The following is a 24,314-nucleotide window of genomic DNA, read 5'->3' on the forward strand; positions in this document are numbered from 1 at the left end:
GTAATTGTCAGTTTGTATGTCAATATAATTTCATGATACAATAGTTTTTTTTAGGTAGAACCGTGTTTTATCCAATTAATATCGAATGTAGACGTAAAAATTGTAAATCCCTACAAGTATGGACAAGTACGATACGTCACAGTTAACTGAATTCCCACGTTTCGAACCAGAATCATCTCAAAGTGGAGTGTCCACGTTTTTTTCGAAATTGTTGAAGTTTCCCATATTTTCGCCAAGTGAAACGTCAGAGAATTTACAGGAAAAAGTAGATAGTGAAGAGAAACAGGAGACCCCACAGAGTGAAGATCAAAGTAAGCAAGATGATGAAGATACGAAGACTGAAATAGGCAGTTATGCTGTGGAGTTTGAAGGTCGTAGTTTGCCGAATGTTTTGAAGAGAATTAGTAGCCTAGTTGCTATGGGATCTGGGGTAAGTGTACAATACATTGTGTGAATAATTTCAGTAACTTATTTATTACTCATGCTTGTGTGCACTTGACCAAATACAATGTATGTGTTGCCGTATGATTCATTTGTTTACTTGATCAATAGTTGTCTTACTTGTGTTCGGTATTCGCCGTTTCATTGATACTGACACCATGCGAAGCCTGGGCTCAGCTTAAAAAATCTAAAATTTGAATACTTATTGTTACTCAATAAAAATTATTTATAACAGGGTGGAACAAGATATGCAGACACAGAGCTAGCTCGTTATTGGATGCCTGACGATATATCCAGAGAGTGCTATGAGTGTGCTGCCAGGTTCAGCACATTGCGACGCAGACATCACTGCAGAGTCTGCGGACAGATATTCTGCTCTCGGTGCTGTAGTCAAAGAGTTCCAGGTGAAAATTTATTTTATTTTATTTTAGAACACACCAGCTGTGGGACACATTTATTATCATGTCTGTAGTACCCAAGACATGTCAAACCATGGGTTTTTTGTACTCACCTCATTGCCTGTCCAAATGACCAGTCACCGCTACTATCAAAGTTCTTGTCTGTATTCTGCCAAACTTGCAGACTGCTTTAAGCCACTTGGAGTTAACTTCACACACATGTGTGTGTGAAGTTAACTCCATGTGGCTTGTGTGTGTACACAGGACACATAAACAGGCTATTATAAAAAATAAGATAATAGAGTTGTTACCATCAAGTAAAATTAGATTTTTTCGTGTGTCAAAAACAAAATTGTTTAATTGTCATAAGTGATGCCAGAAATGTTGAAGTCAAAAACCATTTTAATCCTGAGCTACTCTTTCATTTCTAGGTCAAATATTTGGCTGTGCCGATGGCTTGCGTGTCTGCAACTACTGTTGTAACATTGTGCTCAGCTATTTGCGCGAAAATGATATGACTGGCGACATCTCTCCGGATCTCAGAACATTGCAGGAGAACTTGCAGGTATGTGTTTCTATAGCAGACAACTAATGCCGGTCACATTGTTGTTATCACACCCATTATTTGGATGTCCCTCGTTCGATTCTCAGTACAGGTGAATATTTGTACCTGTTATCACAAATATTTGTGGTCACAGGCACTATGGCTCAAGTGGGATTTGAACTTTTCAGTTTGCAGATGGTTTAGGCGATTTAACTATTGGACCAGCACTGTTTCAACAAAATAATAGTTTAGTAAAATACATACTAATGTATAAATGCGAATACTACTCTGTCTGTCTTCCTGTCTGTCTTCCTGTCTGTCACACTTTCACATATTTCAATTCTTCCCATTTATGATATAATTTGGCATTAATATTGTTAATGACCCGGGTTCAAAAATAGCGAACAAACTGCGGGCGGCTGCGAACATTTAATATTCTATAAACAAGCGTCACGTCTCGGCTTCGCTCGTTTAAAAACATAATCAGTTATACACTCAAACCTTCTTCAGGAATCACACATTGGTGAAAACAATCAATCTATGTGCAATAGTTTTAAGTTTATCGCGAATAGACATCGCTGCAGAGGACTTTGATTTCACAATATGTAATAAGGAAACATAGAGATTTATCTGTTTATTTGAACAGGTCAAGTTTCCGGATAACAAAACACAATCGAACTCCAATAAAGGAAGGCAGAAGTTCATGTTCGCGCGCGAGCAGGACGAGCGATGTGAGCCTCGCGCGACGCCAAAAGAAAACCTACAGGACGTCTACCGGCAGCTGTCCTTCTCTCTCCCCACACAGCAACACAGGTCTCTCTCTCTCTCTCATCTCAGTCGAGCTCTAGCAAAGGCCGACAGAAGTTCATATTCGCGCACACGAGCAGGATGAGCGCCGCGCCCAATGACACGCTGCAGGACGTCTACCGGCAGCTGTCCTTCTCTCGCTCCACAGGTGTCTCTCTCTCTCTCTCTCTGATTCTCTCTCTCTCTCTGATTCTCTCGTTTTCGCATGGTCCTGCTTGCACTTTATTTTTATTTCATTTGTTAATTAAGAACAGAAAACAGCAAATGTAAACAAATTATAAATACATTCTATTTAACATTTTGTGATTACATTCGGGCGCCTTAAGGCAACTGTAACTAATTTTCTCTTATCATAGAAAGAAAGAAAACGTGTTTATTTGGTAAAAAAAATAATATGAATTATATGACATGAATGGTCAAACCGGTAGCGGCGTCGTGGATCGGGTCGGGAGGTTCCCTCTATTGTGGTTGAGCTTCGCGATGGCTGACTCACGCGTCAACTCGTGAACTGGTCAGCTCGATCTTAATTCTTATTAAGTTTTTTTTGTTTGTTTAATTATACATATATATATATATATATATATATATATATATATATATATATATATATATATATATATATATATATATATATATATAAGTATATATATTTTCCTTTCATCAGCACTTGATCACAATCATAATATGTTTCAGTATACCTTTTGACCATGTACTTTATTGTGTACTTACATGTTATATTACTGATAAAAAATTATACATAAATTTATATTTAAAAAATGGTAAGCCCTTCTGGCATAATAGGGACCAACACTGTTTGAATTAGTTTCTTTCGGCATTTCTTCTCAGCAGTGGTCGTTCCGAAATGCTAGTAGTTTGTAGCTTTGGTAAACATCATTTAATTTAGAATATGACGTGAAAAAGTGCCTGTGAAGGCCTAATTTCTGAATAAATGATTTGATTTTGATTTTTGATTTTGACATTTTTTTTTTGCTTTTGAGACTTTATACCAAATTGGTTCCTGCTCAGCATTATGTACTGCACTCGTATGTCACGGTGTTATGTCATAGCGTTGACTGTGTTCTGTGACTGGTCAACTCTATATGATTTTCATCTCTATAGCATTCCCATTGAGGGTTGTAAAATCAGAGCCGAATCTTCAAAATTTTAACGTAATCCCTCCTCGTTCTCGGGCCTCGTTGCTTACAGCCCAGAATGCCGGGAACACATGAAGATGGAATAGAGTACGTCAACAAGTATTCCATGGTTTTTACTCTTGACAATTGTTAAGGGTAACTTGACATTTGTCAAGAGTAAAAATCACCAACATTTACCCCTATGCCGCATAATGTTTAAGTATTTCTAAATGTCATCATTAATTAATATCAATTCCACCAACAAGCCTGACATACATGAGTTTCGCTGAGCTCTGTATACCCCGTAAGTGATAGAGATATCTGTAATACATTTTTGTTGACGATAATGCGGAATCAATTTCAGGTCTTTGAATGAATTATGGAATGCTATGAAGTGAGTTCATGTTTTTATCAATTTCCAGGAGCTCATTAATATATATTATGCTCTATATACAGGATTAATATGTAAACTTTGTTTAAATATGTGTGCTATTAGACTGCTAACAATTTTTGATAAACAAATGTAATTTGATTTTCTTATTATGTTTATCTAGCTAGAGGCTTCTTACGTGATTCAGTTGTATAGTGTATGTACATATCCATACTGAGTGAAAAAAGTACAAAAAGATTTGTGTTTTTGTTTGTAATGAATAAACTAAAAAACGGCTAGGCAGATTTTGATGAAATTTGGAACAGAGATAGACGAAATCTTCAGGAGCTCATTTGAAAAATGTCCCGTTTTCATACGATACTTAACTTAATTTATCACTCTTAACAATGGTTCTGCTCAACGCCATCTGAAGAGCTAACAGTTTTTGCTTGGTGGGATTTAATCGGTTTTAATTGCCTTCACTACCTTGACGATCGCTGGTGTCCTAACCGTACGTCTAGTCTCTGTTCTAGGCTGGCCGCTTCTTTTGCACACATCTTCATTGAATAGTTTGGTGGTACGATAAACCGTAAAAATTTAAAATTTTTGACTAGCTAGCTAGCGCAGCTATGTGAACCAATAGGATAACTACTCATTTCTCCCGGAGTACAGCACTGTATGGTAGGTAGGTACACAAAAGCTTTGCCGCCTTTTGCTATGGCGATTGAAACGTTTATTTTTGAGTACTTTATTAATCCTTTCATTGTGTAATCATTCGTTTGTGAAAATATACAATAATGTTTGTGAAAATATACAACATTCGGGTGCCGAAATATGGGGAAAAATAGTTTTCCATAAGATAAAAAAACTTCGAAAACTATGGGATACGCCTCACGCTGTAAAATTTTCGAGCCAGTAAATGGTCGTGTCGAAGGTATTTTTGATCGTAAATCTGCAACAATATTAAAAATTGGCGCATTTTGCCTCCATTTGCAATATTTGTGTACCAGTAGCGCCGTCTGCGCTGAGCTTTGCGTAATATGCCCTTCCCGCGATTCTTTTTGAGTTCACTCCATATTTAAAAATGGCGCTAAATAATTTATATTTATATTTTTAACAGATATAAAAGTTCCTTAATTAAAACATTTCTGGCCAGTATTCGAAATTTGAAAGTAACTTAAACCTGACTGCGTATAATCCTTATTTAGCACACATTATTTTATTCAAAGGTACCGCCTGGTGCGATACAACGGTGTTTGGCGCGGCTGCGATATACTCCAATGGATTATGGATAACACGAGCAACAAAACGAGGTAACTGTATATTTATGCAATTTTATAGGCTTGTATCTTCATGAACCGAGATAGTTAGACGGTTGACATTTGCACGCAGAATGTCTGCTATATCTAAAATCAATTTCTAAAAAAAAAAACCAATAAAATACATTTTTAAGGGCTCTCCGATACAACTTGTTCTTTTTTTTTAATTTTAGTGAGCATTGAAAATGTTTGAAAATATGATTTTTGTCTAGAGTGCAGGCAAACCAAATTTGCCAGAATCTCCTGCAGGCTGGCTACATGGAGTGTGTGTCGGAGCTGCCTTCCTTCGCGGATTACGCTTTGTACCGGGGCACAGTGCTGCCGCCCACGATGTCAACGGAAGATGAGAAACAAGGTTATAGAAAACAAAAAATACATAGTGAAATGTGGTGGTTGAATGAACGAATGAATGATTTCAAATTCAAATCATTTATTCAGAAATTAGACCTTCACAGGCACTTTTTCTCGTCAATCTTTATATTTATAGTTATTTCTCACAAGCTACAAACTACTGGCATTTCGGAACGACCACTGCTGAGAAGAAATGCCGAAAGAAACTCATTTGAACAGTGTTGGTCCCTATCATGCCAGATCGGCTTACCATTATTGTTTCTTACAATGTTTTTTTTTCTTACTAATAATATATAAAAGTACATAATGTACATAGTCAAAAGGTATATCAAAACAGGTTATGATTGTGATCCGAGTGCTGATTATATATATATATATATATATATATATATATATATATATATATCGATGTGAAACACAATTAACTTACATGAAAATATATGAGAAACGAGATGACCAGTTCCCTCTGGCAGCACCCGTTCACGAGTTGACGCATGGGACAGCCATCGCGTAGCTCAACCATAATAGAGGGAACCTCACGACCCGGCCCACGACGCCACCACCAGATTGACCATTTGAGTGAGCATGACACACTCGATTCCCATGACTTCATAATTACAATTCTTATTCGTCGAAATAGAAGTATAATTCAGACACTTGAAGATCACAAATCACGTACATGTTTTACAAATAAAATTTAAATGCCATACGAATTATTATAACAAAAATAAAAATTATGAATAAAATAAGTCAAGATCAATCAAAATGAATCAAGTTTGTGTGAAGGAGTATCAAATAAGGTTTAATGAGGTGATATGAAACAAAGTTGTATGAGGAATAAATTACGTCAAATAAGATGCTCGTTCCCTGTTTCAATATAACTATAAAAATACTAACAACGAACGTCCTAAATTAAAGTATTAAGAATTAAATATTTGTTACAGATGAAGAATGCACCAGACTAGCTGAAAGTGTATCATCGTACTGTCTAGATTTGAATCTAGACAACAATTCAGCTAGACTCATTAAAGCTCCAAAGACGGGTAAGAATAAACTTAGAAATTCTAACTAGGTATATCTGGATGATGTAATTTTATTCACCAAAAAATATTGTTTATAAATATGAAATTAAAATGTTACTACGTTTCTTGTCTTTTAGAAGTTAAATCATCTCCGTCTAGCGAGGAAGATAACCCAGTGCTCGGAACTAACGAAGGTATTTTTTGTTTACCTTTATTTGATATATTTACATCGTTTTATTATAATTTTTTCGGTCTGTCAACTAGGGATGCCAGCCGCGCGAAGTGGAAACTCAAAAAAGTTAGTCTATTTTATTTGACACTAGCGACTTCATCGTGTGCAGAAAATTTTTTTGTAAGGTGTCAAAATTATTAGAGAGATTAAAAAAATACTTTATATGCGGAACGAGACAAAACATATTTTAAAAGCATGCTTTAACTTTTGAATTGAAGAGTGTTAGTAGATTAATTAAGATAGGATTGGGGTACGGATAATTTCTTTAACTTCTTCTTCTTCGTCGAGTCGACCGTTCTTATTGCAACATATGTAAATTAATATTTTATTGGGAATATAATTTTGCCACGGCCAGCGCATTATTTGTGCCCTTCGTATATGGGCTCCCAATTTCTTTATCGATTTAATTTCATCGCAGGCTACACAGAAACGATAAAGATCAGCAAAGCGATCTCAGAATGTGGCGAAGAACATCTGAAGCTTTTGATGAGGCAATGTGTGGCGCGCGAGGGGTTACCCGCATGCTGGCTGCCGATACTGTATCCTCTGTGCCAGCAAGCGGCCGACATCATCATGCCAGGTACACTAGCACAAGCGCCACAATCACACACACACACACACACACCTATCACCACACCCACACACACAACCATAACTGGCCTGCGTATATGAAGAGAGTGTTATAGAGATAGCAAGTGAGATTGTGGCAACAAATCGGTTAACCGGACAGGGAGAAGTGCAGGAGGCTGACATGCTGTATCGACCCCACATATAGTTTGATAATGGTTTGATGAACTTGTGTTGTAAAATGACAGTCTAAACTTAAAAATTCCAAGGTTATTTTCACGCTGATACCGGGTTTTGCGGCGTCAAAACTCATAACGTAACTAGAGAAAGGGTAACAGACAACTATGGGAAGACGAAGACAACATTATCTTCCTTCCTTATCATTTGGTGTCGACGTCAATATGCCTTTTCTCTCCCATAAGTTTCTATTTCTTGTCATACTTGGTAGTCTTCTTTTATATTTTCATAGAATCCATGTATTTAATTCTTGATAACACTGAAATATATTTAATTATTCACTTGAGAAAGAAGCGTTCGCTTTGTCTGTCTTTGGATTGCTAGAAAAAGCCCTAGACTAATGTAAGTCCGTCGTCCGACGTCTTTGGAGAAAAAGCTGAGGTGAAATTTGTTGCGCCGTCTCCTTCACCAGAGCTTTGGAAGTCGGCGGTACACTTAAATAAATTTTTAACGTCAATAAGTGATGTATTATATCATACCAAGTTGAGTAAATATTGAAAATTTTCGCAAACAGTTTTAGTAATATAATCTGGATGGTATTAGGATAGAATTGGATTAGGTTGGATTTAGTGGTATAGGATAGGATACGAGAATACGTCGCGAATTTTTATATTTATTATGTTCTTACAGAGATGCACAGCAGCGACATGGACGTGCGCCACTACGTGCAGGTGAAGAAGGTGACGGGCGGAGCGCCGCGCGACTGCTGTCTGCTGCGGGGGCTCGTGCTCACCAAGAATGTGGCGCACAGGTACTGTGACGGGGGCGGGGTGGTTGTGTTATCTTACACAGGTGCAGACTCCTGTTGCGGGCTGTAATAATAATATTTTTAAAAGGAGATAATAATAATAAATATATATGGACAATCACACAGATGTGAAGCCGTGAAGACCGGGAACGGTGAAAAGAATACCATAAAATGTTAAAAACTAGTTGCGCCCCGGAGCTGTGCTCCCGCGGGAGTTTCGCGATAAAAAGTACCCTAGGTATTATTCCAGGTTATATTCAACCAGTGTACCAAATTTCATTACAATCCGTCCAGTAGATTTCGCGTGAAAGAGTAACACACATACGTCCTCATTTATTGTTAGAATTAGGGAGGGGTGGACCGAAATTCTTCTTTTTTGTACACATACAAAATGTTTGTAGTATGAAATAAACACATTTATCATGTCTATTGTTTCAGAGGTATGCCCCAAGAGATATCCAATCCGACTATACTGCTATTGGACTGTTCCATAGCCTACCAGCGAATGGAGGGCAAGTTGACTTCTCTGGAGCCAGTGTTGTTGCAGGTAGGATTTCCAAATTGGTCTCAAAGTCACACACTTCTATCGCAAGATGGCGTTCATTGAAAAGTGAGCTTTAAGGGGGTCCTCTGTAGGTACATTTAACTTTGGAGTTTTGTTGAATGTGTAATCCTTTGGATTAATATTAAAATAAGTTTGTTGTCACGTTTTATTACGAGATAAATGACACTGAGTGATCAACTGTCTCCTATCAATAATCATGAACACATTAATTACTAAGTCAAAACTGGTGTTAGATTTTATTCCAATCGCCTACAGGCATCGTACAAGGCCTTTATCACTATCTACCGACATTTAGCAGCAAGTGCTAGCATACATATTAGTAAATCAGTGTGCAGGTTCCTCACAGTATTTTCCTTCACCGGAAGCAAGGGGCGGTTTTCGATCACAGAATTCCCTGCATTCGAACCTGAGACCTTTGGATCACAGGATCCCCTGCCTTCGAACTTGTGACCATCACAGGACTCTCTGCATTCGAACCTGAGAACCTTCGATCACAGGCATCCACCGCACTAATTCACCCAGTTGAATATATTGAAACATTCGAATATTTTCCAAAGTAATTACCTTCCAGGAAGAACAATATTTAGTCCGTTGTGCAGCTAGGATATGCGCGCTGCGCGCCGACGTGGTGCTGGTGTCGGGCGCGACGGCGCGCGGCGTGCAGCACGCGCTGTGCGGCGCGCGCGTGTCGCTGGTCGCGCACGTGCCCGCGCGCGCGTTGCGGCGTGCGCAGCGCTGCACGCGCGCTGACTTGCTCACGTCTCTCGACGCCAGGATTGGCACGCCTAGATTGGGGTCCGCTAAGAAATTTTATGTTAAGAATTGTGAGTGTATCAAATTGTACTTGTACAACTAATATGATGATATTGACAGTGACAGTCTTTGATGAACAGGTCCAGAGTGGTGGCATATGAATCTGTTCCATTTGTTCCGTTATTGTGCGTTTGTGATTTATCTTTCTGTGTTACATTCTAATTCAAATGTAACATGTAAATAATTTTTAATTTCCTGCACTATTTTTCTGTGTTAATTTCAGATTCTAGCAAAACACTAATGATACTAGAAGACTGTGCGGAACCAAACCTCGGCTGTTGCATTCTTCTCCGCGGCGCGTCCCTGCAAGAGCTCATCCGAGTGAAGAAAGTGGTCAAATTCATGCTCCTAGCCTGTTACAACTGGAAACTTGAGAGAGCCTTCCTTGGGGATATAGAAGCTACGTTACCTGAACCGGGAATGACTTTCGAAGATGACGACAATGAAAATGATGACAAAAATGATAAAAATTATGACAAAGATGACATTTTTGACACAAACAATGACGTGACTGAAACGAAAACTGATTTGACTGATAAAATTAATGTTCTAATTAACGTTGAGGAAGACGATTCTAAAATGTTCACGTCTGAGAGTTGCGATGATCCTTTGCAAAAGAAGTCGTATACTAGAAAGACAGATAGTGAGAAGAATTTTAGCGGGGTCCCAATTCAAGATTTTAGCGATCCTTTGCATTCTAGATTGTCAGTGGACGATGAAGTGTTCTTGCCTAAAGAAGAGGTTATTTTGAAGGCTGATGATACACATACTGACAGGTGAGATTTTTGTGTTGCTAAGTTATGAAATTGACAATTGCGTTGACTCATATAGAAAAATATCAACAGAATGTGTTTTTAATTGATGCCCTTAAATATTGAACGGATCCTGCCAGAGGGAATTTTTTTATCTCGTTTCTCATATATTTTCATGTAAGTTAATTGTGTTTCAATCGATATATATATATACATATATTTTTATATTTAGAGTATATATATATATATATATATATATATATATATATATATATATATATATATATATATATATATATATATATATATGTTTTGATATACCTTTTGACTATGTACATTATGAATATATTATTAGAAAAAAAAACATTGTAAGAAACAATAATGGTAAGCCGATCTGGCATGATAGGGACCAACACTGTTCAAATGAGTTTCTTTCGGCATTTCTTCTCAGCAGTGGTCGTTCCGAAATGCCAGTAGTTTGTAGCTTGTGAGAAATAACTATAAATATAAACTATAATTATAAATGTTTAATTTAAAAAAATATATTCTTTATAAAAAAGTAAAATACGACACTAATGAAACGCTACACGCCGCGTTCAAACAGTCGTGAAATGCACCCTTAATTTTATTTTGACCTTAAAAAGAAAATCGCCGAAAAATTAAAAAAAAACTATTCTGTCAGGTGGACCACCGACGATGTGGTGCTCTCAATGTCTCCAAACGTCATAATCCCAGCGCCGTACCTGGAGACAGAGGCGGGAAAACGCTGCTCTTTGCGCGCTTATTTGCCGCGCGTTTCCGCCGCTTCGCAACCGCGCGTGACGCCGCACACGCCGAAGTCTGAACAGAGAAGACTCAGTCGGCCTAACCAACCTTCCGTTGTATTAAAGGTGGGCTTGACTTTACAGAATTATCTTAAGCCTTTGATAATATGCGTTACCAAAATATATGATTTACAATTCATCTCAAATTATACCAAATTGAAATAACTAAACATCGAATTAGGGTGAGTTTAAATAAAAATAAGTTAATGTCGGAATTTAATAAGTTTGAGCAAATAAAGCTTTTTTGCACTGGTGTGCCCCAAGGTTTAATTCTAGGTCCAACATTTTTTGGCTGCCCATAAAAGGATATATTTTCAGGCTTGTATATTATTGTACATATGCACATATATGTTGATGCTTGCGAGTATAGATATAGAAAAAATGGTTGGAGAATATTGTAGTTAATAGATCAATGCATCACAGGAAATGCACCCGTTTATAAAGAACCCCATCACGAGCCCCGCAGACGACCCCGCGAACAAAGCTGCGCTTGCGCATTTCCGGGCTACAGGCTGTCGACTCGTCACTGATAAACATAAGTGTAAGTTTAATGATTATTTTTTAACAGGGCGCTGGTTCGATTCCCGTTCGAATCCTGAATTTTTTCATGTCATCATTTTAAATTACATGCCGAAGTTGTTTGTTGTTTGATGGTTTTTAGTCTATACTATATAATTAATAATTGATAGAATAATTCGAGCTGACCCATTATTTCCAGTGCAATGTCCCTTATACAAACCGTCCGTAATCAAAAAGAACCACAAACTAGTAGAACTAGAAGTAGAACCAGAGAAACAGGAGGAACCACTCGACCCACTAACGCCGGAGAACCACCAGAGGCTGAGCTTGTTGCTGTACAGTTATAGTAATAAGTCGGCTAATGTGCCCGATTTTTGTGTCAATCCATGGTGAGTGATCTTTGTAATTTGAAAGCATTTATTCCGATATTAGATCTTCACAGGCATTTCTAAACGACATTGCTGAGGAGAAGTAATGCCGAAAGAAACCTCATTTAAACAGTGTAAATAAAATACATTATTAAAAATATATAATTGTTTGTATTTGTGAATGGATTTCTTACGTTTTTGCTCAGCAATGTGTGACTTCAGATTTAAATTTGACACGAAACAGCATAGTTTCCAATTTTCTTTTAAATTTGATTTACAAATTAATTAAATATAAAGAAAATTTATAACATAATAGCGAGCAGTTTTCAGTTTTTGATTCGCATTTTTATTCGCAGGATTGTAACGATGGAAATGTACGGACGGCACGACATATCTTTGGGCGCGTTTCTAGAGAAGTACTGCTTCAATTCGGATTATAAATGCCCTTCCACTAACTGCCAAGTGCCCATGAACCAGCATATCAGAAGGTACGTCTTTATTTATACGGTGTAGACAGTGTCTTGTAACTTTCTTTATTATTAACGGTTATTGGCGGTGACGCAGCTTGAGTCTGATTTTTTTGTCTCTTTCTCTCTCTTGTAGCGCTTTTCCGGTTGCGTTCGGAGCTGTGGCACTACAAAACCCGTGTTCAGTGTAAAAAAATAAACCTTAAAATTTTGAAGATTCGGCTTTGAAAATACGAGCGTCCCGGCTAATGTCAACCCTCTTTGTGAACGCTGTTGTTATTGTTATTAGTCGCCTCTTACGACATTCAGTGATATATATAAGCGGGATCTACACGCAAATTTGAGATTTTTTTGTTCCAGCATAATCCCTAAATAAATGTCTAAATTTAGTGTATTTTATTGATTATTGATATATATATTTTTAGATTCGTACATGGTGATGTGTGCATAACGATCTCTTGCAACACCATTGGCCATAGTAACGTGGATAAACTGAAAGAGGAATCTAGCAAACAGGTAATGTCGTTCAAAATAATAATGAGATGAAAAAAATCTGGGATTCGATGGCGATTCAGACTATCCTCAATACATCTGTGAAAACCACATTTAATTCCATTAGTTTTTACGTGTTGCGAGTATAAACATACAGATAGATAGACAAATTTCTAAAAAAATTTTGCACACTTGCAGTTTTATAAGATAGTCACTGTTTGTTGTTCTGTACAAGAAGTGTTGAATTCTGTGTCCTGTAGATAATGTTCTGGTCGCGCTGCCAGCGCTGCGGGTCCCACGGGCGCGCGCGGCGCGTGTCAGAGAGCGCGCGCGCGCTGTCGCTGAGCGCGTACCTGCGCCTGCGCGTGTCGGCGCTGCGCTACGCGCGCGCGCGCGTCTGCGCGCACGCGCTCAACGCGCAGACGCACGCGTTCGTTAAGGGATTGACCACGGCATGTTTTAGGTGCGTTTTTGGTCTGACAACTAGGGATGCCGACGACCGTGCGAAGTGGAGACGGATTAGTAGGAACGCGGACCCTGGACTCCGAGAAAATGCTCAGATGAGAGGGCGACGCTGTGGTATTTGTTTATTGCATTTTACTGTAACGGAAATGTTATTACCAACACAACACCATGTAAAAACCTATATTTTTATATTTATATAAAGAAATCTGAATTTGGACAATAAATTTATTTTGTGTTCAATTGTATTGTAATATCTCGTCAAAGTCATATCATTTTTTCAGTAAAGTAAGCATTTACAGACGCTTTTTCACGTCAAGTTTAAATTAAAAATTATCATCTGAGTGTTGTACGGATCTTTTCCTCAGTCCTAGATAAATAACAATGTTTATTTGTAACGTGCGAAGATATGGAGTGGCAGTATTCTAGGGCGGAACCACATGCCACATTAAATTCTTTATATGCATACTTACATACTAATATTATAAACAAAAAAATAACTATTTTTGTTTATAATAAATAAACTCAAAAACTACTGTGCCGATTTTGATGAAATTTGGCACAGAGACAGATGAAACCTTTAGAAGTAACATATGCAACTTTTTGTTATTATTGTTTTACCCGAGCGAAGCCGGGACGGACCGCTAGTTATGCATGGAAATGTTCGATGCAGATACAGCAAGATATCAACCTACGACATAGAATTGCCCCCGGAAGTGATAGCTACTCGGTACGACACCAAACAAATGCGGGATGCGCTCATACAACAGCTTAACGAACTCATGCACAAAGGTAAACACCAATTAAACAATAGCTTTTAGTATTAATATATGATATATTATTGTTTCAAAAAACGATTTCCTGATCAATTACGTAAGTTTTTTTCAGTGGAAATACAGCCGTATTTTTTTTTTGAATAAGTGTCCTTGTAGAGAGATTATACTTTTTTTTAATAAGTGTCCTTATAGAGAGCGTTGTCAAAAAATTTAGTTCGTTAAAAATCCGTTGTCCTCACTTTCTTTGGCTCAAAATAGATTAAATAAAATCATGTCCAGGTCACGAGACCTTCAGCGGGTTTTCCGATAGCGAAGCCGATGTGGACTACCAGTCGTTCAAACAGCACATGGAGCATATACACTTGGTCCTCACGGCCGCCAGCCTCAGCGAACAGAATTCACTCGCAGGTAAAATGATTGTCTCGGTCGAACTTTGTCACGTCATATTCAAAATTAAATTGACACCGATTGAGCTAGCCCCGAAGTAAGTTCGAGACTTGTGTTATGGGATACTAACTCAACGATACTATATTTTATAACAAATACATATATAGATAAACATCCAAGACCCGGGTCAATCAGAAAAAGATCGTTTTCCATCATGACCCGACCGGGGATCGAACCCGGGACCTCTCGGGACCTTTATATTTAAAAAATGGTAAGCCCTCCTGGCATAATAGGGACCAACACTGTTTGAATGAGTTTCTTTCGGCATTTCTTCTCAGCAGTGGTCGTTCCGAAATGCTAGTACTTTGTAGCTTTGGTAAACATCATTTAATTTAGAATATGACGTGAAAGAGTGCCTGTGAAGGCCTAATTTCTGAATAAATGATTTGATTTTGAATTTGATCTCGGTTCAGAGGCAAGCACTTTACCACTGCGACACCGTCATAATGTAATGCAAATAATGAAATCGGTCTTCAAATAATACTTACCAAAGCGAAATACTAGTAGTATTACTGAGAAGAAATGCCGCAAGTAACTCATTGAAACGATGTTGCTCCATATCGTGTCATATGGCTTACATTTTATATATATTTCCCAGTAATTTAAATGCACATAGTATATATACATGGTCAAAATGTATATGGTATTATGTTACAAGGCCGCGAAGCTCAGCAGTTTCGCGGCCTTGTAACCCCGAATGCAACGAGAGAGAGAGAGAGACTTTATCGTAATTATTGTTGTTTTATATCCTATTAGTATATTGTTATATAATAATTAAGACAAAGTCTCTCAATGATTTGATTTTTTCCTAATAATATAAGGGGCTTATTCGTAGGCCTTTATATTATTAGAAAAAATCAAATCATTGTGATAATGGCACTTTGATGACTTTGTCATGTCTTTGAAAGCATCGTCCAAACGCTCCATCTAAATACTCTAACGTGACGTCACGATAGAGTAATATCTTAGCAAAAAAGCTATGTTTTCGTCGATAGCTACCGTTATTGCGTTTATATTGCTTTTGACGACCTCGGTGGCGCAGTGGTAAGGTTCTTGCCACTGAACCGAGAGGTCCCGGGTTCGATCCCCGGTCGGGTCATGATGGAAAATTGTCTTTTTCTGATTGGCCCGGGACTTGGATGTTTATTTATATATTTATTTATTATAAAATATAGTATCGTTGAGTTAGTATCTCATAACACAAGTCTCGAACTTACTTTGGGGCTAGCTCAATCTGTGTGATTTGTCCTAATATATTTATATTTATATCGATGACTTACAAAAGTTATTTCAAAATTTTTGTTTTTTTTATTATTGTTGAATTTATTTTTCTAATTTTATTATTTTTTAAAATGGGGGTTTCCAATTTATGACAATGATCTTAAATATATATCTATTATATCTAGAACATATATGTTTTGTTAAATTTTCTGAGCCTGTCATCTACCATCGCCAGCCGTTGTCCGCTGCCTGTGGAGCGTGTCCGACCGCATCATTACGGGGGAGAAGATGTTGCGCGACGCTCAGGACAAGTGGTCCACTCCTGCCAGCAAGGCTTCCAAACAGACCGTGGACAATTCTGGTAATACTTGGGCTTAATTGTAACTTACTGTCTTTGTATATACTGAGGGATTGCAAAACTGAATCCCGCATTCCCGCGGGATCCCGCACCTTAATACGCGGAAGCGCCATAGCCATAGATTAAAGGTGCGATTTGATTTATTAGTCTATCAGAATAAAACTGAATTGAAAATATTATAATACGTGAGAAATTAAAAGTGTTGTAGAAGAAATGTTTCAACCTGTACTATATTATAATTAGATTTTTATTATATTTGAAAACAAATAAATATATTTAGATTATTTTGTTGTTTCTCTAAATTTGATTTTTAAACAAAATCTGTAATTGAAATTCGAGTTTACAATGCAATTCCAAGGATGCGGGATTGATCAATCCTGTGAAATTGTGCTGTGGTATTGTCGAATCGATACAATAATAATAATATGAATCTATAAAACGCAAACATTTTTTTTTTCAGTGGAAGAGAAAGAGAAAGACAAATCCGACCTAGAAGATTCCGCCGGCGAAGGCACAGAAGGTAATTTGTGTAGAAATATTTTGTTCAATTTCTGAATTATTTCCTTTAGAATAGACATCACTAGCGACAGTAATGTACAGCTTATACCTTTACAGATAACTCCAAAGATGAGAAGGAATATACTACGTCTACAGGTAAAGTTTTACTATTAGACTGGACTATTTCTATTAGAGTTTGGCTATTAGACTGGATAATAAAAAAAAACAGAGGTTTAAATAATCAAACTTGATAATTTCATTTATTTTAATAGATCAATTTTATTAATCACGTGATATCCTATTTTTTGTTCTCGTCCTTACATATTATAAAACAGTCGTCTGCCGCGTCTGTCTGTCTGTTCGAAACTCAAAAACTACTGCGCGAATTTTCATGCGGTTTTTCACCAATAGATAGTTTGGTTCCCGAGGAAGGTTTTGGTGTATAATTTATAATGGTTTTCCCCGAGCGAAGCCGGTACGGGCCGCTAGTTAAATTATGATAGGAATACTTTTTGACTCCGAAATCGTGACTGCATAGGGTGTCAAACAAGTTATTGTTTTTAACATTAGAATAAAGAATTATCAGATTCGACTTTTTGAGAAATGGCTAATTTAATTTTTGGTTTTACTAATTTAACATTTTTTTACCAATTTTTATTTAACTTTTACTAATTTTGATATTAGTATTTATCAATATTTTAAACTACCTTTATTAAAAGACACGACAAATACTAAAACTAGCCTTTATTTATATAAATTAATTCGTCAAAGCAAAATATATATGTGATATTAATGTGTAATCGTGATACACTCCAATGAAATTATCGCACACACACACACACAGCTGCAGAGGAAGACGAAGAGAAAGGAGACAAGAAAACAGTCAGACAGATCCTGTCACAATTATTGTCCAACAATCAGCCGTCTCATCAGGTATAGTATAACCCTTCTTTTCGGTAGTCCAATCGGGCAAAAAATCATTTAAACGGATTTGTTATACTTTTCACACATGCTTTTTAACTTATTTCCGAAAATAATAATCAGATGATAAAAATTCTGGAATCGAGCGGGAATTGTACCCGCGCCTATGTCTATCCGGGACAGTGCTTTTGACCACTGAGACTCATCGAGACCAGGGGGCTTACCATCATCTCTTAAAGCGATCCATTTTACGACCTAAACTGACCTGCATCGCAAATTCGTACCATCGACTTAATTTTTAGTATGAATGCGATTCATTTTAGGTGCCTAAATTTAACTGAGTTGCATTGGAATCGTTCTGTAAAAGTTGATGGTAGGCCTGCTGGCCTGTTCGGCTGAATTAATTCATCTCTTACGTCGACGTTATATTCATTAGTGAGTTGTAGGTACTCTTAACTAATCAACATCCCCACTGTTACAAGCAAGAAATTATGTTTTAAATGGATACTGTACGTCGGCGTAAGACGTAAAGAGATGAATTAATTCGGCCGAACTGGCATGGTCTCGATAGCTCAGTGGTCAAGAGCACTGTCCCGGATAGACAGGGGCGCGGGTTCAATTCCCGCTCGATTTCAGAATTTTTTCATCTCATTATTATTAACAAAAAATGTATCATCATATCGAGTGTAAGATTCGAACCTGGGACCTGCCGACAGGCCTTGAATTGTAAATTATAATAAGAACTTAAAAAAAAAAATTGTAATTTTTTATTGTACGACTTAAATATATTGTATATGTATGTATATATTCCGACCGCGGTTGAGTTGTGTTATTCCAAACTTCATCAAAATCGACCCATTGATTTAGCCGTGAAAGTGCAACAGACAGACATTCACATTTATAATATAATATACTTACGTATAGATAATAAAAATCATTGTTACAAATAACAGAGCGGAATAATCATATCGGGGGGTGCGGTGCCGGTCGTGGTAGCGGCGGGGGAAATAGGCTCTGTCATAGCCGCTACACTCGCCTCTGTGGCCTACCAACGATCGCTGCGAAACAGGTGTGGTGTTATATGTTTATTTATATATATGTAGACTCGAAGGACCAACAAATGTAGACGACAGCGTCAGCTGGTTCAAATTATATTTCAATGGATATAATTGCGTGAGTTAAACGATGCAGCAGTTTTTTGCAACCTTTATTTTTCCAACAGATTATTTTGAACGACACCGTCAACATAATTTTTCCTTTAAGAAAACGTCAAAACCTATTGAGGTTTTAAGCCAATGTGGCCATCGCCAACAATATATATATGGCCGCCTAAATATCCGCTTGTGCGAATAAAATCGGTCATAATAATCCTCTGTATAGCAAATGTGTCGATTTTATAACTGCCCTTTGTTCATCAACAGAACCACCCGACATTTTTTGCACTTCACTAATGTCACTCACGAGGAAGTGCCGTAATGTTATACATATTAGATTATATTGATTATTAAAAAAATAAATTTAAAAAGACTATGGCATCGGTGCTTGGCAACCAATAATAAAAAATGATCTTTTGTGAATTCTTACAACATATATTATTAATTTTATTCCCTTAACCACTGCCCAATTTAAGTAATTTAAGTGATTAAATTGCTATTTTTGTATTGTATTCCTCCTTTTCCCTTTAATGTTTATTTGTGTTGTTTTCACTTTGTATATTGATGTGAGCTAAATTTAACATGTTATGTACACATATTGTTGGTCAGTTTGGTTAATACGTAGAAACTATGTATTTTTAATATATTTTATGTGCATGTACCCACCTAACTTACTGTTTTGTGTACTTATGAATAAATAAAAAATCAAAACGGATCTTATGGCGGCTGGCACTTTGGTCTTTATTGCCGTTGTTCGAATACAAAATAACAACGAGATAGGGAATGTATTATATGAATACACTAAACTAACTTCGCCCCGGAGCTTCGCTCCCGTGGGAACGTCGGGATAAACGGTGCCCTATGTGTTATTCCAGGCTATATTCTACCCGTGCACTGAATTTCATAACAATCCGTCCTGTAGATTTTGCGTGAAAGAGTAACAAACATACACACCTACATTACCTACAAACTTTCGCATTTATAATATTAGTAGGATATATTATTGAAGACCTCGGTGGCGCAGTGGTAAAGTGCTTGCCTCTGAACCGAGAGGTCCCGGGTTCGATCCCCGGTCATATATGTATTCGTTATAAAATATAGTACCGTTGAGTTAGTATCCCATAACACAAGCCTCGAACTTACTTTGGGGCTAGCTCAATCTGTGTGATTTGTCGTAATATTTAATAAATTTATATATTTATTATTTATCAGCGCACAGCCCGAGTGTGAAGACAGTGAAAACGGCGGTTCGAGTAGAGACAAGGCGGACGGCGAGAAGTTTAACAAAGCGACGAAGACCAATGATCATTTTGAAGTATTGCTCAAGGTACGTAAACTTTTAAGAAATGTTTTAATGTACGCGTTAGTATGATGTTTATATGTTCGCGTAAATATTTTTATGGGGGATTCCATATTATTTACAGCTTTTATTCCTAAATAGCCGATTTTCAATGCGTGATAATTATGGTAAATAAAAATTAATTAAACACCGTTGCCCCACCGGTGAAAGACCACGTTTTTTAACACGAGTGTTCATAAATTGTACAGTTCGATGCGACTTTATAGTTCATAAAAAATATATACTACGTATGTTTTTATTCTATGCCGGAAATATTATGTGTACTGTAACAATAGGGTATCTAATCTTACTATTAATTTATTAATTTCATATTTTTTTATAAGTCTTGATAAAATTAAAATTTCACTTCATAATTTAATTTAAATTCATAATCTTCTTATATTTTTTTATTAAATTAAAATTTCACTTATTAATTTCATTTAAATTATTAATTAATTTTATTAATAAAATTTACTTTAATTTTTTTTTAAACCCAGGACGGCCTCCTCTGCCGCGTGTACTACCCGCAACAGTTCCAGAAGCTCCGCCACATGTTGTTGGCGCCACTGAATTCGAACCCGCACATCGCGGACGAGTTCGCGAGGCAACACGACCGCATCACAGGGGAGAAGTGCGGCTGTGAAGATTCCAAAGAAAGTTAGTGGGAAATTATGTTTTGTCTCTCTCTCTCTCTCTCTCTCATTTATCATCCATTTCAATGCCATTTTGATCAGATAAAATAATATCAGAGGCGAGTACGATTCATCAATTATGCCACATTTTACCCGTATGCCAATCAAATATGGCTTAGACCTATCATGCCAAAATATTCTATGCCAAACCGGTATGTCGAAAGAACAATACGAAAAAATAAATTAAACAAAGGTACTCCATCTTTTTCATAGTAGTATTCCTCATGGCTTTGGGTCGTGGTCATTACGTGGAACAACAACTTAGCACTATTAATGGTTTGCCATTGCCTTCTCCATTTCACACACAAGTTAATAATGATCAACCCCTTGTGCAGGTTTCCTCACGATGTTTTCCTTCACCGGAAGCAAATGGTGGTCGATGAAAACTACTATACATGAGAGATTGGTATACAAACTCATATGGCACGAGTAGGATTCGAACCTGGGACCTTTCGATCCACAGGCGGGCGTCTAAACCATTACACCACCACCGCTTCACTCCATACAAAATAACAATTTAGTGCCCTTTTCAATATTTCACGGATATAAAAAAAAAAAATTTGCTGCAATACTGTGGTAAAGTTCGTTGCGCCGTTTCTTCAGTCGCGCTTCGGCGTCGGCACTAGATTAATTTGAAGTATATTTTTATCAATAAGTGATATACATCATCTAACTTGACTAAATACTCTGGAATCGGAAATAAAACACGCAGCTAGTGACAACGACAGTACCGTAATTTTAATTATTTCATGCCTGGAAGGGCAATCTGTATGTATCCTTACATATTATAAAACAAAGTCCCCTGCCGTGTCTGTCTGTCTATCTGTTCGCGATAAACACAAAAACTACTGCACGAATTTTCATGCTGTGTTTCACCAATAGATAGTGTGATTCCTGATGAAGGTTTAGGTGTATAGTTTATTGTGCTTCTACCCGAGCGAAGTCGGGACGGGCCGCTAGTAAACTATACTTTGTAACGACACTGTTATCGCGATAAATATTTTAAGAGTTTGAGTGGTTTTCAGACAAAAATCTGTGCGATGTGGAGGAGGGTTTCATCCGGTCGCTGGCGCACTGCGTGCCGTGGGCCGCGCGCGGGGGCAAGTCTGGATCTACGTTTTGTAAAACTGAAGGTCTGTATCTGTACTGTAAATTATCGGTAAATTCATAACTATATTGGTATATCATTTTGGACCAGGGCTGGACCAGTACTAGTTGTTCGCAACGAACTTAGAGCTCGCGAACACAATACATTTTTGATGAGTTTTAACAAAATTGTGAATATTTCAAAAACGACTTAACCGATTTTGATGCCCAACGAACCTAAAAATTCTATTGTTTGTTTGTTTGTTTGTTTGTTTGTTTGTTTGTTTGTTTGTTTGTTTGTTTGTTTGTTTGTTTGTTTGTTTGTTTGTTTGTTTGTTTGTTTGTTTGTTTGTTTGTTTGTTTGTTTGTTTGTTTGTTTGTGTGTAACGCGATACAAACAAACAAACAAACAAGCAAGCAAGCAAGCAAGCAAGCAAGCAAGCAAGCAAACAAGCAAACAAACATGCAAACAAACAAGCAAACAAACAAACAAAAATACAAAAAATCTATTTTTGCCCGCAAGTTGACATGTAGACGTTGACATGTTGACGACAATTATGTAATGCTTTTGTCATCATAGTTGTTCAAAATGCCAGTATTATATTGTTGTGAAATCCTAGTCGTATTCCTCGTTACGTCAATGCGCCAGATACTCTGCATCAACTAAATAAGAACCTTTGCAAAAATGTATATGGATACAGCATCACATGTCACACCACTATGGCTGAGGAAGAAACCAGGATAAATATAAAAATGTGTTTGTTATCCTTCTACCACGTGAAAACGAAGCAAGCGTTTGATTAAGGTTATTCTCTACAGATGACAGATACGTACTGAAAGAGATGACCAAACCGGAATGGCAACAGTTTCTGGAGTTTGCACCGCACTACTTCAACTATTTAATCAACTGTCATCAGAATAAACAACCAAGCCTATTGGGTAACATTTTGTAAAATTTAATCCAATTTCTCATCATATTTCAACCGATTATGTAATACTCGCTGCGTCCCGGGACTTTGTTTTCGTGGTAATATCGGGGTAAGGTGTACCCTATGTGTTATTCCAGGTTATATTCTTCCCGTGTACCAAATTTCATTCTTCAAATTTACTAATAACATTTTTATAAAAATGTAATGTAAAATTGTAATTTTAGACACAAGATGTTTTGTCAAAGAGATCTTTTACATTCAACGTGTGACAAAAAAATCATGTCCTTGCAGTGACCTGTTGAAGGATTCCCTCGTCGGGTTCTGGTCCAACATCAGGTCTTGCATACGTTTATATTTAAAATTTATACGTTTTAATTTCAAATAATGCAATTTTTGGGGTAGTATTATCTTTAGTACAAGTTCCTCAGTTTCTCGACAGACATTCACTAATGTTTTTCTCGTACAGCTCGAATCCTAGGCGTGTACAGTGTAGGTGGCGCTGGTAACGGAGTCCTCGTGATGGAGAACATCTGGTACTCGTGCTCGCCCAAGGCGAAGAGGTTCGACCTCAAGGGCTCCAGCAGACATCGACTCATCACCGATACGCAGCCCCTCTCTATACTGATGGACGAGAATCTGCTCAATTGTAAGTTTTTTGTTTAATTTCTAATTAAATCTCGTAATGGATCAAGGTTTCGGACCTTTTCATGTAGACCACGCGAAGAAATTCGAGCTCTAAAGGTCAGCAGTTATCGGATAATCACTGTCGCGCAAACTCACTCTGTGCTGATCTTTATGGATGAAAATCTATTTAAATGTAAGTATTTGTATATTCTTCGTTGTATTGGAGGTTGAATATCGTCACGGCAATTTAACCTTTATAAGACGTACCGAAATATTTTCAGCCAGGTCGAAGGTTTCTTAACCAGGAATGGCGCCTTTTCCGTGCACTTATTTTGCCTTGGATTTAGCCCTGGGCGAAAACCTTAAAATTTTGAAGATGTGATTTTTCATCCCAGACGGATCCTGTAGGGAATATTGTACTTAATCTAAGTTGCAACGACAATGTTCTTTCTATGAAACTAAAAAATCCGATTTCAGTAACAGTACGTACATAACTCTTACTTAGATACAAGAAGACATACTAAAAATAACTTCATTTAATTTATTAGTAACGAACTAGCACTATTATCGACAGTGCGCTGGGAAACACAACTGTACGTGCAATCTCACGTGGGCAGCGTCATCTGGACCTGCATCGAGCGAGACACCACCTTCTTAGCGCAGCACGCTGTTATGGACTACTCTCTGCTGCTGGGCATAGACGACAACAAGCTCGTGTTGGGGGTCGTAGGTGAGAAACATAGAGAAACTCGCGTGTCTCGTTGACAAGGAGCCTGGACCTCCATTAAACGAGACACCACCAGAGTCTTCTACTCTCTGCTGCTGGGCATAGACAATA

The 24,314-nt window shown here is 37.4% G+C and overlaps 1 protein-coding gene across 2 annotated transcripts in view; it reads left to right on the forward strand.

Moving 5' to 3' along the window:
* fab1 (fab1 kinase) overlaps positions 1 to 24,314 on the forward strand; it is a 26,788-nt gene continuing 2,474 nt past the window's right edge. The window contains exons 1-32 of one of the 2 annotated variants that reach the window (XM_053750856.2): positions 1 to 430; positions 677 to 845; positions 1,271 to 1,404; positions 2,030 to 2,196; positions 4,923 to 5,006; positions 5,225 to 5,367; positions 6,308 to 6,406; positions 6,523 to 6,579; positions 7,036 to 7,197; positions 8,052 to 8,172; positions 8,608 to 8,716; positions 9,306 to 9,558; positions 9,771 to 10,323; positions 10,982 to 11,189; positions 11,547 to 11,664; positions 11,842 to 12,031; positions 12,367 to 12,498; positions 12,903 to 12,993; positions 13,230 to 13,432; positions 14,105 to 14,223; positions 14,487 to 14,615; positions 16,111 to 16,236; positions 16,694 to 16,753; positions 16,834 to 16,887; positions 17,576 to 17,664; positions 18,606 to 18,721; positions 20,019 to 20,133; positions 20,643 to 20,802; positions 21,863 to 21,970; positions 22,743 to 22,862; positions 23,319 to 23,498; positions 24,051 to 24,206. In XM_053750856.2, the coding sequence (XP_053606831.1) occupies positions 119 to 430; positions 677 to 845; positions 1,271 to 1,404; positions 2,030 to 2,196; positions 4,923 to 5,006; positions 5,225 to 5,367; positions 6,308 to 6,406; positions 6,523 to 6,579; positions 7,036 to 7,197; positions 8,052 to 8,172; positions 8,608 to 8,716; positions 9,306 to 9,558; positions 9,771 to 10,323; positions 10,982 to 11,189; positions 11,547 to 11,664; positions 11,842 to 12,031; positions 12,367 to 12,498; positions 12,903 to 12,993; positions 13,230 to 13,432; positions 14,105 to 14,223; positions 14,487 to 14,615; positions 16,111 to 16,236; positions 16,694 to 16,753; positions 16,834 to 16,887; positions 17,576 to 17,664; positions 18,606 to 18,721; positions 20,019 to 20,133; positions 20,643 to 20,802; positions 21,863 to 21,970; positions 22,743 to 22,862; positions 23,319 to 23,498; positions 24,051 to 24,206 (4,837 nt within the window). In that variant the 5' untranslated portion in view covers positions 1 to 118. The remainder of the gene's footprint in view (positions 431 to 676; positions 846 to 1,270; positions 1,405 to 2,029; positions 2,197 to 4,922; positions 5,007 to 5,224; positions 5,368 to 6,307; positions 6,407 to 6,522; positions 6,580 to 7,035; positions 7,198 to 8,051; positions 8,173 to 8,607; positions 8,717 to 9,305; positions 9,559 to 9,770; positions 10,324 to 10,981; positions 11,190 to 11,546; positions 11,665 to 11,841; positions 12,032 to 12,366; positions 12,499 to 12,902; positions 12,994 to 13,229; positions 13,433 to 14,104; positions 14,224 to 14,486; positions 14,616 to 16,110; positions 16,237 to 16,693; positions 16,754 to 16,833; positions 16,888 to 17,575; positions 17,665 to 18,605; positions 18,722 to 20,018; positions 20,134 to 20,642; positions 20,803 to 21,862; positions 21,971 to 22,742; positions 22,863 to 23,318; positions 23,499 to 24,050; positions 24,207 to 24,314) is intronic. The other variant, XM_053750857.2, reaches the window with a different exon arrangement.

The sequence above is a fragment of the Plodia interpunctella genome, chromosome 10 (genome assembly GCF_027563975.2).
Source record: "Plodia interpunctella isolate USDA-ARS_2022_Savannah chromosome 10, ilPloInte3.2, whole genome shotgun sequence".
Taxonomy (NCBI): Eukaryota; Metazoa; Arthropoda; class Insecta; order Lepidoptera; family Pyralidae; genus Plodia; species Plodia interpunctella.